Raw genomic sequence first — 14,558 nt, forward strand, 5'->3', positions numbered from 1 at the left:
TAGGCAGTGATTGGCCCAAGGTACGAAATTCTGATCCAATCTAAACTCTCCTCACGTTGTGAGGTGTTCAGATGCAGGGGTTTGGTTCAGGCTCAGCTCTATCAATTGGGTTGAATTGACAACATCTCCTGCGGTGATACTCTGCCAAGTTCCACCCTCAAACCAAATTCTGCCCATCACTAAGTTCATGGAGGACAGATCCATTAATGGTTATTAGCCAAGATGGTCAGGGACACAACCCCATGCTCCAGGTGCCCCTGAACCTCTGATTGCGAGAAGCTGGGACTGGACAACAAAGATAGGTCACTCAAAATTGCCCTGTTCTGTTCATTCTCTCTGAAGCATCTGAAACTGGCCACTGTCAGAGACGGGATACTGGGTTAGATGGACCATTGGTCAGTCACTTTGCTTCCAGCTCTGCATAGTCTCACCAGCTCTCTCCTTTCTCACATACCTAGATCAGCAGCAAAATGGTTAACAATGTTCCCCTGAAATAATCATTAATGATCATTAGTTTTCAGAGTTAAAATACACCGCAAAGGGCAGTTCATGCCTCTTGGAGCCATTGTTTCAGGCTGTCCACAGACTCAGGTACAGATCACTGCGGAATGAGCTCAGCACCCTTATAAAGCAGAGCAGGGGGCCAGAATTTTCAGGAGGGTTCTGCACCCACAGTCAGGGGAGATTTTCAAGTCAGCTGAGCCTCTCTATTTCGGCCCAGAAAGATGAGGTCAGATATTCAAACTGCACAGCACCCAACCACTCCTGTTGAAAGCCCTCTTGCAAATCCAGCTGCTTGTTTAGGCACCTGGAGAGTTGCACCCTTTTGGAGATCTGTCCCTAAATCGCAGAACCCCTGGGCAGCGGCTGACGTCCATCTCCCGGTTCCCTTGATCTGGAGGGAGTTTCCCTGCTCTGGAGTGGTTGTTAGAGCAGTTTGCAAGCCTCCCTCACCCCAGGAGAGATTTTTCCAATGTGTACCCCTCAATCAGCCCTTTTAGTTTTCGCTCTCATCCTCTTTCACGACCTCTCCATTTACCCCGATCTGTCCCAGGGCAGCCCAGACTGAGACCAAACAAAAGAGGCAAAGAGAAAAGTGAAATCAGAATGACCCTGCCGCACCAGGACGGAGAGAAGTGCTTTCTTAGGAGGCACACAATGGTCTTGGCATGCTACAAGGAGTGAGAATGCCTAGCCACTCCCAAGGGAGTTGGAATCCAGCTCGGGGGCGCGCGCGGCACGTCTCCGCCGCCCAGAGGAGGAAGTCCTGTGCAGGAATAAAGTTGTGGATCTGAGCGTGCAAAGGAAGGGAAACCCACCCAAACTTTCTGAGAAGACCCCTCTCTGCAAGAAGCCATGGGTTGCTGTCTGCAATGAAAAAGATGATCCTTCCCAGCAGCTGCTGTTTCTGCATGGGGCTGCTTTTAGCCTCTTTCTTGCCGGGCTGCTGGAGCACAGAAGGTGGGTCAGATTTGAAAAAGGAGAGAGAGAGAGAGAGAGAGAGAAAAGCAAGCTTGTGTGGGACGTTGGCAAAGAGAAATTTCAGATCAGGGAGAGAGATTTTAGGATGTGGGCGAAGAAAACTCCGAACAAGCACACGCAGCCCCGGAAAAGTAAGGGGGGAGGGGGGCACACCCAAAAAAACTTTGTCTGAAGTTTTGTGGAACTTGCATAAAGAAAGAGACCTGACCTAGTTGAATGATCTTTAGTGTCGTTACTCAAAGATCTACTGAGAAGGCAGAAATGAATCATTCCACCCAGCAGAGTGAGGTGTGAGGGGGAGTAGGGGGAGCGGGGGGGCGAAGAGTTTGTTAATTACTTTCGCGATCATGACATTGACTGGGTCCCATGAGTCCTAGTTGAGCAAGGATTTAGCTGGAGCTTTCACTCGTCAGAGCAGGGCTGCCGCTTCAGTGCGGGAGGGTGTTTCTAGATGTTGCCCTTTTGTGTTGTTTGAGACACGCACGAAAGGGCGATCGCTGTGCCCCTTTCCCAGGGACCATTACACCAGTCAGACGTGACCAGAGAGGCAGAGAACTGCGGCTGCATCAGGAGTGTAGGGAGGGGGAGACTTGACTGGTTTTGAAAATGGTTTCTTTCATTCCCCTTTCTCGTTGTCGCTGTTACAAGGAATGAGTGGGTTTAAAAACTAGGGTCCATGGAACTTGCCTAATAGCCCAAAGGCAATCACATGCAGACACTCAGGTTGCACGATGCAGAGATCTGGAGTGAGTTGTGTGCCTAATCACTTCATGGTAAGGGAACGGAGTTACCCACCTGATTGCTCTGTACAGCAGTAGATGGCAGGGTCAGACTTTACACACTCTGAGGTGCTGGATGAACTCTAAGGGCTGAATTTGTCTCTTTAATCGTATGTTGCTCTGTGTGCGGAATCACCAGAGGCTGAATCTCCAGGCCAGTCATAGTTTACCTAGGCAATTGTTTTCTATCTCACTCACACATTAAATAGTCTGGAAAGGAGTTTATGTTACAAGTTTTGGAGGCTAGGATTCTAGCCTGTTTTTGTGAGGGGGCTGGTTGAAAGTGAATGCTTGTTTTGTATGTTTTTCAAAATGTACAATGGGGAATTAAGTGAGGCCAGAAAGATTTGAGATTTTAGCCAGAAGGCAAGTTGTTTATTGAAAATGTTACCACCTCATCCATCTTGTCTGCTGTTTACAGTGTCAAGCTGTTTATTGTATTTGAATACCGTGGGGCTGCAACTTTATTGATGCAGTTACATTTTGTAGCTCATTGACTGTCCAGCTCTGTTGGATGAGAGGACAGACAGGAAATTCTAGGTGCTGATTCCCAAGGGAGATATCTGGTATGTCGGATTTAGGTAAATGATTCATAGCACCTTATGCACAAACCCAAATCTTTACTAACTGGTAGTGTTTGTTTTCTGATGTCTTAGTTCAGTATGAAGTTGACCTGCAAATGGGGCAGGTCTACTTTAAACCCGTACCTAGGCCCTAGAGTCCCTGTAATACACTATATTTAGGGATAATAGCTCCTGGGCAATGTGGCCCTCAGAGAACAGTATTTTATAAAGGATCTCTCATCCTGAAATGCTTCAGAGACTTTACATATACAGGAGTAACTTCACTCACAAGGTGAGATGCAGCCAGTTCTGGGGTGGAACACATCAGCTGCCTAACAGCACAGAGCAACACTATCCAACAGTTTGAGGGAGAAAGTGAAGGGGAAAACTCCTTCACTTGAATCTGCAGGAGTGAAGGGGGATGTAGGGTGGCAGAACGTATTTACTCAGATTGGAATTGGCACGGACAGCCAGGTTAACCCCCCTACTCCCAAGGGGAGAAAATCCCACAGGATCTTTAATTACTTCAGCTGATATCTCAGACAAAAAACAGCACCAGTGTGCCCCTTACTGCCATGGTGGGACATTGGTTCAGAAAGAGCATCACCTACTGACTTGGGAGCACTGCTTGGGTTTTCCTGTGTGCTTGTGTGTATCTCTCTGCCCCATATACATTCCATCTAGGCCCAACCCTGCTAAGCTGGTGAGATCCAAGCATAAAGTGGGCACTGAATTCTGAATCACCTTTTCCAATTCACATGCCAATAAGATGCTTTGTGTTGGTCGGGATCAGAATATCTGAAAAACTGTTTAAGTTAATTGATCTCCCTAATTTCCCAGGAGAGGGAACCTGTTCCCAGGAATGGGGACATCCTGGCAGGGCCTGAGTTACAGTGTTCCAAAATAAACAGTGATAACACCTCTGACGTTAAAAAGAGTCACTGCCCCAATCCCGCAAACACTCGGTCCATCGGGTTACAGAGTCACTGTTGGTTACGGTAGAATTACTTTGGACACTGAGAGAAACTGAGTCTGATAACATTTAGGGCACAAGGTCAGGCCCGTCTGTTTACACAATGGGTGATTGCAAGGTTGTGTGCAGCTTAACCCTGGGGTGAGTCTGCGTGTGTGTTGTTGGAGGATGTTTTGTGCGTGATCCTGGAATCAGTGCATCTAAAAATCTGACTAAATTAACTATCTCCAACGTACTGGTCAGGCCATGGAATCGTCCAGGTTAACAGTGGGAAAAGCCCTGTTAAATTATCACATCCTCCCAGCAGGTTCAGGATTGTTCCGTGGGTCTATTCTCCGTGCTTGCACAGTCCTCCAGTTTTAAGCATCTGTAGAGATGGAGCACCCAGACTCTTCCTTAAGATCCAGTTCCGCAGCTGAATGGATCCCTCCATTAGGAATCTTTGCCCGTAGAGTCATCTCTTCAATTCACTCTCTCCAGACCCTGCTTAGATTTATTTATTTTTTAAATGGTGGCTGTTATTTTAATGTAGATAATAAATAATAGCACCCACAGGCCCCACCTGAGATCAGGGCCCGATTGGGCTTGGCGAGGCATAGCCCTATAGTAAGACACAATCCCTGACTGAAGGGCTGATGTCAAGGATCACAGAGTGTGCTCTGCTTTGTACCCCTCGGCAGTCTTCTAGTGATAGGCCCATTTCACTCGAGGCAGAATCCTGCACCTGTGCCACTGGGTCCCTGGGTGATAGCACCCCGGTTTCTCCCCGTGGCTCCAGTTTTGGCTTGGCTCCCTGCAGGAGGCTTCTCTCTCAGGAGCTGCGTAACCAGATAATTTATGCAGCTACACAGTTCAGCCTTTTCAAAACAAAGTATTATTTATTACTCGACAGGAACACAGTTGGGAGAGAATTGGGTTAAAATAACAAAGGCCAATACGCATGAATCTTACCTAATGACAGGTTTCAGAGTAGCAGCCGTGTTAGTCTGTATCCACAAAAAGAAAAGGAGGACTTGTGGCATCTTAGAGACTAACAAATTTATTTGAGCATAAGCTTTCGTGAGCTGCAGCTCACTTCATTGGATGGCATGCATCTGATGAAGTGAGCTGTAGCTCACGAAAGCTTATGCTCAAATACATTTGTTAGTCTCTAAGGTGCCACAAGTCCTCCTTTTCTTTTTATGAATCTTACCTACACTTTGTTCTTTCCTTGTAAGCTTTGGGCAAGTTGCACTCAGCCGAGACACCCCTACAGCTGGCCTGGGAGAGACAGACAGCCCCCTCAGCATCCTCTCTGTGCATCTCTGTCAGAGATTCATCTCCTGCTCGTGCTGCCCGCTCACTACCCTTCCTCTCTAGGTGGGGGAATCTTAATGGTTCAGTGTCCCTTTGATCCTAGGCTTGAGCCTGGGAAAAATAAACCTGCTAGCCTAGCTGGAGACAGGCAGATGGGCATTTCCCAATTAATAGCCTCCCCATTTCCCGTCCCCACCATTGCTCCTTGGAAGACCCTTGGTATTCTCTCTGGAGATACCTTCTCTCCATCATTGTTTCGTTTCCTGTCTGTTTCCCTTCCTCTGATTTAATGCCATGCGATCAGGGAAGATAATATCAAGCAGGTAAACTGAGGCACACATAATTATTAATAAAAATAATACAGGACTCTCCCACGCTCGCCACAGCGGGTTAATAGAATATAGAGGCTTTCATAGCTAAGTGGCCTGTTTGAATCCAATCCAGGTCAGTAGCAGTTACAATCTGATGGCTTTTTCAGTGGCAAAAGTGTGATGAGTTTGTGACACCTCAGTCCAATTTGCAGTGGAGAAGTGTTGGCACTAATTGGAACGCTTGTTAGCAGGAATTGAAAGCTAGACTCCCTGCTCTGCCGAAGAATTGTTCCCTCCAGGTCAGGTTTGAGAGCTGTTAGCAGAGTTTGATGCATGTTTGTGTGGGGAGCTCTCCCCACTGCTCTGTGGTTAAACAGAGGCCTTCTGTCCCCCAGGTTTTTAAACAGGTTCTGTGCACACGAGGCATTTAACATCAGTATAAACAAGAGGCCCTTAGCCTCCCAGCGAAATGTCCGGTGCTGACTGCATGAGTGAGCCTTTAATGATTGATAATTGACTAACCTTGCTGGGAGCCTGGGCTGTCTCACATTCCTATGCAACTTTAACAACCTGCACCCAACTCTCCGCCTTTGGCAGCCAGCTCCCTTCAGATTCACTGCCAGGGGCGCAGAGCACAGCTGGGAGAGAGGAGACCCCACCATCCCCCCACCTCCACCACTGCCCTCAGGCCAGCCTGGTGAAGCGGGAGGTAGCAGAGAAGGCAGGCGGGGAAAGGGACAATCTTCCCGTAATGGATGGATGGATCTCAGCTTGGCACCTGCTCAGGGATGTTGCATCTCAGGCTGTGTAGGTGGGATGCACTCTCCCAGGAGTGTTAGTTGTACTTCTCCGTCCCTTAGTATGTGGGTGAGATGGGACCATAGTCAGAGCATTGATTCCACCTCCTGAAACAGCAGGATACAGCCCCTCTCCCCTCAGAGAGGGCAGAGCAAATAGGGCAGCACTCAGTATCTTCTTTTTCTAGTTTAAATGCTGGCTGGCCAGCCCTGGAGGCCAACGCTTCTTAGCCTATCCCCAGAACAAGGACAGTCCAGAAAACAGCAGGGCGCGCTTTCCATGCCCTCCCTCCCTACACGGCATCCCCGCAATCTGTCTTGTGCCTGACCCCCAGGGGGAGTTGGGTCTCTACCACCTGCTTAGCCCTCGGCGGAGGCTACCAATAAAGGGATTCGCAGGTGCTGAGTGTGATGCTTCTCTGTGCTGCTTGGTTTATTCAGTCCAGAAGCTGAGATTATCCTAAGAGAGTCAGGCACTCAGTGCCCACTGAATTTCCCTTCAGAAATGCCTCCCTCCCACAGGCTCCTTTGAGCAACCCTCCCCTGGTTAGCAAATGGCTGCAGAGGCAGGATGGGCCCGGCAGGTAGGCAGCTAGCCAGGGATTTGGGAGACTCAGCAGGTTTAAGTCCCTGCTCTGTCACTGTGCCCTGCATGACCCTGGGCAAGTCAGTTAGCCTCTCCGTGACTTAGTTTCCCCATCTGCACAGTGGGGATAAGTACCTTGCCTCATGTGGCTGTGTGAGGACAAATGCAAAGACTGCGAGCTGTTCAGATGGGGTTCAGACCCGCAGATAAATAGACTAAAAGGGGCATTATACGAAACGTGAGGTGACGCTATTGATTTATATGGATCCATATGGCGATAAAAGCTGCCCTGTCTTATTCGTAGGCGCACATGTAGCAGCTTTGAAAAGAGAGGCCATCAGACTAAAGCCAGACACTGCCCCACCAGCAGTCCCCCCACAAACCTCAACTCCCTTCCCAGCATGGCACTGACCCTCTTCCAAAAGGCAGAGTAAACAGACAGGCCTTGCCTCATGCCAGGAAGGTCACCAGACCCTGCGGGGAGCGGGAGGAGAGGATTGGGGATAGGAGGGTGAGACTTGGAAGCCAAAGCTCATGGATTTTGGAAGCCTGATTCCATTTAATTGTAACTGGGCATCTAAATCCAGCTTTGAGAAGCCTCCCCTGTAAAACGTACTTGTGCTCCTGGAGCCAGGTGTTGGTAAAAGGCCAGCAGCTCCCACTGAACCCTTGTGAAAATCTGGCCCTGTCTGCAGGTGCTGGGCCCTTCTGGCCTTTGCCCCACCAAAAGCTGCCACAGTTCATTGTTCTCTGGAATCCTACACCAATCTCTTGATTAGCAGGTGGATTTAGACCTTGAGCTTTGGCTGCAGGTGATGGCAAGAAAGCGAAAACAAGCTATCTATGGGAGATGGGACCCTCCCCCTCAAATGATTCCCCTGGCAGCATGAAGCTTTACATACTCTGTTCTGCTCTATGCACTGGGCACGCGCTTGGATCTGTTCTGGTCAAACGATGGTCCCCAGGACTGCTCCCAGGATCCTCTAGGAAACACCACACTCCTTCGAGAGCCCCACCTCCCTCTGCATAGCACAGGTGCTGCTCGAAGGGGAGAAGCTTCCAAATCCAAAAGGGATTCCCACATCATGCTGCCCTCCATGTGCTCAGTTGCGGGATCAGGAAATTGGGGAACCCCTGTGATGGTGCAGAGCTGAGCCAGGAAGCTCACAAGGACAGATCAGATCAGCCCCTGGCATTAATTATTCTCTTTCCCTCTTTATCTCCGCAGCCTCTGGGGGATTCCTCTCTGCGTTAGCCTAGCATGAAATACAAATCTGCCCTGGCCCAGCTTGTTCCAAAGGTGACCTTTAAACTTCTGCCACAGCAGAGATCTCCCACACTCGGACCTCTCCTGAGCCTCCCTGTGTCCCAGCAGCAGCTGTTAAATGTTCAGAGCCCTGCTTGCTGGGCCTTGGAAATGCAGCCAGTGGGGAGGGGCACTACTCTGAGTAGAGGGGGGGGTAAGGAATGGGTGGGAACAGGAAATGGGGGGGCCCTGCTGGCTTCCCCAGCTAATGGGGCTGGAGATCAATGTATGGATGGATATGTGGTTGGTGCAGTGGTTCCCAGCCTGCCATGCTCTGCCACAGAGTTTGGGCCACTTGCGATGCCAGCAGCCACCCTGGGGAGGGCTAGCGGGACAGAACCGAAGGGGTCGGACATCGTTTGGCTCGTCAGAGTCCAGTCGATGCTCCCGTTGGGATCAGGTACTGCCCCAGAGTGCTGGCAGGGCAAGGTGACGTTAGCAGCTGCACTGTGGCAGGCCCGAGGGGATGGCAACGAAGCCGTGGAGTGAGGAATAGCGCCGGGGGTTGGCAGGAGGAAAGGGCAGAGGACACAGAGGAAGCTGAAGCCAGGCTTAGCACGAGAGAGAGCAGCAGACAATTACATCAAGTTTAGGAGCCCAGGAGCTGGACAGCAAGTTGGAGCCCCCCAAAGGGATCAAGGAGGCGGCTCCAAGCACAGACCCCCGGGGGCTCAGCTCCTTTGCGCCAGGCCAGAACTCCTCGCCTTAGCACAAACCCAGACAAGGGACAGCTCAGAATCAGGCTGCGCAGACACGTCCTGTGACCCAGAGCAGGCGGGAGGCTGCTGGACGCGGCTGGCTTTACGCACGCGGCATGCCATTGCTGGGCAGCTGTTCGGCCCAAGGCAAGCTGTCAGTCAGGCCGCGCGGGGAGCGCCCTGTTTGCTGTCCCAGCCCACAGGCTGAAGGCTGGGGAGGGTTGGTAATTTACCACTGTGGAGGTGGGGTAGGACCGTTTGAGTTGGAAAGGAACAAGGAGGGTTAGGAACCTTTCCCTGAAGTTACAGAGCATCTGTGACAAAGGGAGAGGGAAAAAACCAGCATCTCTCTGAATCTCTGTGTGGATCATTTTTTTCCAACCTGGATTTGAAGTCCCAAGCCTGCAGGCTTCCCAGCCCAGCCCAGGACAAATCCCTTCTCCCGGCTGCTCAGTCACGTAGCCGATGCTGCCCGAGCTTTTCAGGAATCTGACAAATGGAATCCCAGCTCCCGTGATCTGTGGCGAGCAGCCAGTGAGCTTCTGCTGTAGGGTCACAGGGCAAAATGCCAGCACTGCTCTCTGGGGTGCATGACAAGGCAGTTTGCTTTTACTGGGAGGGACTTGGGGGGCACAGAGTGAACCTCAACAGCTGCTGCCCCTTTCCTTCCTCCCCATCCCCACCTCAGTAGCTGGCAGAGAAATGTTTGCCCCTGCTTCTATTTTTTCCCCATAATTCTGCATCCTGGAGAACAGCAGAATTAAACAAGTCCACAAGGCTACCAAATGGGAGGTGAGAGCAAGGTGTGGTGTGAGTCAGGACTCTTGGGTTCTCTTCCCAGGTCTGGGAGAGGGAAGTGTTTCCTACTGATTAGAGCAGGGGCGCTGGGCATCAGAACGCATGGGTTCTATTCCTGGCTCTCCCCGTACCTGCTGTGTGACTTTGGGTCAGTCAGAGCATCATGTTGTGCCTCAGTTTCCCTACCTGCCAAACGGTATAACTTCCTTATTCAGCACTTGACGACCACCTGCTGCACATACGTTAATTTAAGCTTAAATTCATTAAAATGGGGATAATAAGCCTGGCCTCTGGGAGTATAGGGCTTATTCGTATGTACAGAGCTTTGAGATGCTCACATGAAAGGGACATGAATAGAAAATTCCCCAGTGATCAGTCCTGGGGCTCGATTCCCCAGCTGGTGGAAAGAGTTGGGGGAGGGCAGGGGATATCAACCGAGCTGATCGAAGGGAAAGGAGCAGGCTTGGGCAAACTAGTCTCTGTCCATCAGTTTTCTACAAAGGGGAGACTGGAGTCACAGCACTTGCATGACCAGAGATCCAGCGGGCAGCTTCAGCAGCAGCCTGCTCCATTCTCTAGCTTCTCTGTCTCTACCCTGTCAACGACTAGCAGAGCACCCTCCCCGTAATCACCTGCTGTAATCCCTGCTGCAGCCCTGGCTGGCTGGAACCCCAACAATCCCCCCTCACCCATGTGTGGGCAGTGGGGAGCCAGGAGAGACATAAGGAGAGAGCTGGAGAACCTCTCACTTCACTCCCTGCTCTCCCCATCCGATCCCCTGTATTTGCCAGCCTAGATTCTCTCCTGGGGGATCAGGCGCGGGTCCATTTTACCAGTGCAAAGTTACCACTTGCCTACACAGTCCAGACTGGGGGGGGGGAAGAAGGGGTACTGTTTGCAGACCCACTGGTGCAACAATAGATGTGTGTGTGTGGGGGGGGTGCTGGCTAGCTGCAAACCAGCCCCCAAGAGACCAAGGGGGACAGATCCTGAGTGATGACCCTTTGGATAGCAGAGGTGGCACACGGGCAGTGCGGCCCGGGGGTTATTGATTCCCGGCTATCTTGCTTCTGAGGCACAGTTGCCCCTGTCTCTTGTGGCTGGGAATGGCCGAGGCTATTTGCTGGCTTGCCTACAAGGCGCTGTTCATTTTAATCTGCCCTCATTCCAAGCCCCAGATAAGAGCTCCAGCATCAGGCCTCCCATTCAGCTGGGCCAGGCAGGCCTGAGGCCTACCACCGTCCGCCCGTTGCTAGGAGACTGGCTACCGACATCCAGAGAATGCCTGGCCGCGGGAAGTTGACTTTATTACAGGCCCTCGCGGGCCATTGTCCCCTGTAGAGACCCCGCTGCGGACTGAATGCTGGGAAGGAGATGTCCTTAGCCCGCCTGCCTCTTTGGCGGGGGCGGGTCGGAGAAGCCAAGGAGGAATGGTGTGGTGCTGCCCCCCCCCCCCGCCACTGTGGGGGCCAAGGGCGAGGATTGCCAGTTTGGGTTGGATGTATTCCTGGAGATTTCATTACGACATAATCTTTAATTAAAGCTTAATCTTTAATTCCTGGAGACTCCAGGGCAAGCCTCCCAAGGATATCCAGCCATTCAGTCTGCTGCAACTCAGCTGCTTCCCCGAGGGGAAACGCATACCCCCGAAAGGAGTTTTCCCTCTGTACTATCCTGATGGGCCACCCACCCGGCTGAACCTATAGGGAAGACCCTGTTCCTCCAGTGAGTTGGTGTAGCCCATTCGTCAGAGCGTGGTACAGGGCCCCCCTCTGTGCCTGATCCACAGAGGAGCTGTCTTGCTCAAACTTAGCTCTGGAGGTTCCCTGGTTCAATTGCCGGGGTGTTGGCCAAGATGGCGGCTGTCACAGAAGTGGGCCCATATCCTGGATTTGAGCTGGAAGAATGGCGAGGGTCAGGCACAGAGGGGGACCAGTAACACACATGCACCTGTGGGTTACACCACCATCTCTAAGGGAATTGGGTCTCTCAGCCCCACCCCTTCAGGAGTGCTGCTCTAATAGACATTGACCCATCAAGCCCCAGTTTGGTCAAGGAGGAAGATCTCCCAGCTGCTTCCTTCCTGGAGATCACCATCCTCTGGTTGCTGCCCCTCCCTTCTCTAAGATCTGATCCTTTCTCCAGTTCCCTGGGCAAAGTTAGTTTCCACCTCCTTTTCCCCCAACCCCCCTAAGGGACTTGTCAGTCTGTCTGCAGCCCAGCAATGCAGGGCGGTTGCCTCTTGCTCTAGGGATGGTGCCCATCTTGGCCAACCCACTGGGGTTGAACTGATGGCCTCCACTAGTGTATTGTGCTGCCCTGTGGACTAGATGTGTCTAGGAAAACATCCCACATTCCAGGACTTCAAACGGGACTTGGCGCTGAGTTTCTGGTGCCATATTGTCTTTGTGTTTGTAGTATGCAGGCCCTGGCTCATCTTTAAGAAGTAAAATGCTCAATATTTATTATCCTGTTGCAGCTATTTTACCCCCATTTGGTTTTGGTCACTTGGCTTTGGCTTTGAACCTTGGCTTGCCCCCCAGGTGGCACGCACTGCCCGGGGAAGAAGAGTCAGGGCAATGGCCCCTCGAGCCCCCATACCCCCCTGGGTGGCCTTTGTCGCCGTGGGCCAGTGGACAGCAGGCCACTCACAGCATGTGGTGACAACTGCAGCAGTTGCAGGAGGCCGGGCGGGGGAAGGCTGCGTCAGGGCAGGCGAGGCGGAGGTGTGTCGGGGAGGGGAAGCTTGGCTCCACAACATTGCGTCAGTCCTTTGACTTTTTAAACACGCCCAACCTGAAAAAGCGGTTCCATCAAAACCTGCAACTGCCTGGGGGTGACCTGCTGCCACCGTCAATCAGGGGAGACAGGGTGAGGCAGAGCCTTGGCCGTACTGCTCTGCGAGGAGTCCATGGTAGCGACGGGGGCCTCAGGGGGGAGCACTTGTGTCCCTGAGCCACCAGGTCCTGTGTTTCTGTCCCAATCCAGGAATTAACAGTATACAGAAATCACCTTGCTCTAGCTCAACCCCAAGGTTTGGATTGGAGGCAGGAATTGCCGGGGCCAGTTTTCTGGCCTGTGCTATGCAGGGGGTCAGAGTAGACGGTCAGGATGGGCCCTTCTGGTTTTAAACTCTGTGAATCTGCCCAGACCAAAGGGGCACTAAGGCCTCTGGTATCCTATGGCCACAGCTCAGCAGAAGGAATGGAGAGCCCCATCACAGAGACTTATCTCCAGGTTGACTGGTCCCTCACCGGGGCGGCCCAGATGCAACAGACGCCCTCCTGGCTGACACAGTGAGGACTGAACTGGAAACCTCCAGCCCTAAAAGTAGGAGTTGCTACAGCTTGAGGTAAAGATCCATAACTCCCGTCTGTGGCTTGGCCCTATCACACCCTCCGAACTCCCTCAGGCATGAGTTGCTTGGGCAGAAGCTGGGGTACAAGGGTCCTCCCTGTTCCCAGAGCGTCCCAGCAGGGAAAGCCACAGGTGGGGTTTCAGGGTGGGATAAAGACAAACCTCTGTTTCGCTCCCTAAATGATCGACTGAATAGCTTAAAATATTGGCCTCCGCGTGCAGCACGCCTTAAAACTGGGCCCAGAGCTGGACCCCAGCCCTGGCTGGTGCAGGGACTGTTTTGTCTCGGGATAAATGCTAACAAGGGGGTAACTAGTCATTCATATCTTCCCCCCATCAACCCCCAAGAACAGACTGACTTGCTGCTACCGAGGCTGGGCAGCACAGTGGGTGCAGAGACAGCGATGCTGGGGTGAGCACATTAACGGCCTAAGGGCCATCAATGCATCCGATGAAGTGAGCCGTAGCTCACGAAAGCTCATGCTCAAATAAATGGGTTAGTCTCTAAGGTGCCACAAGTCCTCCTTTTCTTCTTGCGAATACAGACTAACACGGCTGTTACTCTGAAACCGGCCTAAGGGCTGTTTGCTGACCCCTGTGCAATGAGTTTGTGGGGTCTCAGCTGAGTTCCTATTGGGCAAACATCCACCTCACACAAAACCCACCATCCTGTTTGGGATTAATTGACCTTTGGCCTCTGTTACCAGAGCTCCTCACCGACTTTAAATGAATTTATCCTCACGCCCCCGTGAGGCAAGGCCGTGCTATTATCCCCATTTTACAGATGGGGAAACGGAGGAAAGGAGAAGCTAAGTGACTTTCCCATGGTCACACAAGGCATCGAGGCCTGGTCTCCTGAGTCCCAGACTAGAACCTTAACTACGGCATCAAGTTCCCCCTCATTTCATACAGTGGCGATAGAGATTGTCCCAACTCCCTTCGTCTTCCAACTCACCCACCGCCCCTCCCCCCATGACCAGCGCAACCTCAGCTGGGGATGTAGGGCCTCTGTCTTCACAAACACAGTCAGCTCCCAGACTGCTGCACTGGGCAGCACAGCATGGGGAGGAGGTGACCAGCCCTCTGTGGAGAAAGAAGTGGTTCCGGACTATTTAGAAAAGCTGGACGAGCACAAGTCCATGGGGCTGGATGCGCTGCATCTGAGAGTGCTTAAGGAGTTGGCGGATGTGATTGCAGAGCCACTGGTCATTATCTTTGAAAACTCATGGCGATCGGGGGAAGTCCCGGACGACTGGAAAAAGGCTAATGTAGTGCCCATCTTTAAAAAAGGGAAGAAGGAGGATCCTGGGAACTACAGGCCAGTCAGCCTCACCTCAGTCCCTGGAAAAATCATGGAGCAGGTCCTCAAGGAATCAATTCTGAAGCACTTAGAGGAGAGGAAAGTGATCAGGAACAGTCAGCATGGATTCACCAAGGGCGGGTCATGCCTGACTAATCTAATTGCCTTCTATGACGAGATAACTGGCTCTGTGGATGAGGGGAAAGCAGTGGACGTGTTGTTCCTTGACTTTAGCAAAGCTTTTGACACAGTCTCCCACAGTATTCTTGCCAGCAAGTTAAAGAGGTATGGGCTGGATGAATGGACTATAGG

The 14,558-nt window shown here is 51.8% G+C and overlaps 1 protein-coding gene across 1 annotated transcript in view; it reads left to right on the plus strand.

Annotated features, from left to right (window-relative positions):
- Positions 1-1,230: 1,230 nt before the first annotated feature.
- ERBB2 (erb-b2 receptor tyrosine kinase 2) overlaps positions 1,231-14,558 on the plus strand; it is a 52,549-nt gene continuing 39,221 nt past the window's right edge. The window contains exon 1 of the mRNA XM_048830136.2: positions 1,231-1,461. Coding sequence (XP_048686093.1) covers positions 1,374-1,461 — 88 coding nt within the window. The 5' untranslated portion in view covers positions 1,231-1,373. The remainder of the gene's footprint in view (positions 1,462-14,558) is intronic.

The sequence above is a fragment of the Caretta caretta genome, chromosome 27 (genome assembly GCF_965140235.1).
Source record: "Caretta caretta isolate rCarCar2 chromosome 27, rCarCar1.hap1, whole genome shotgun sequence".
NCBI classification, from domain to species: domain Eukaryota; kingdom Metazoa; phylum Chordata; order Testudines; family Cheloniidae; genus Caretta; species Caretta caretta.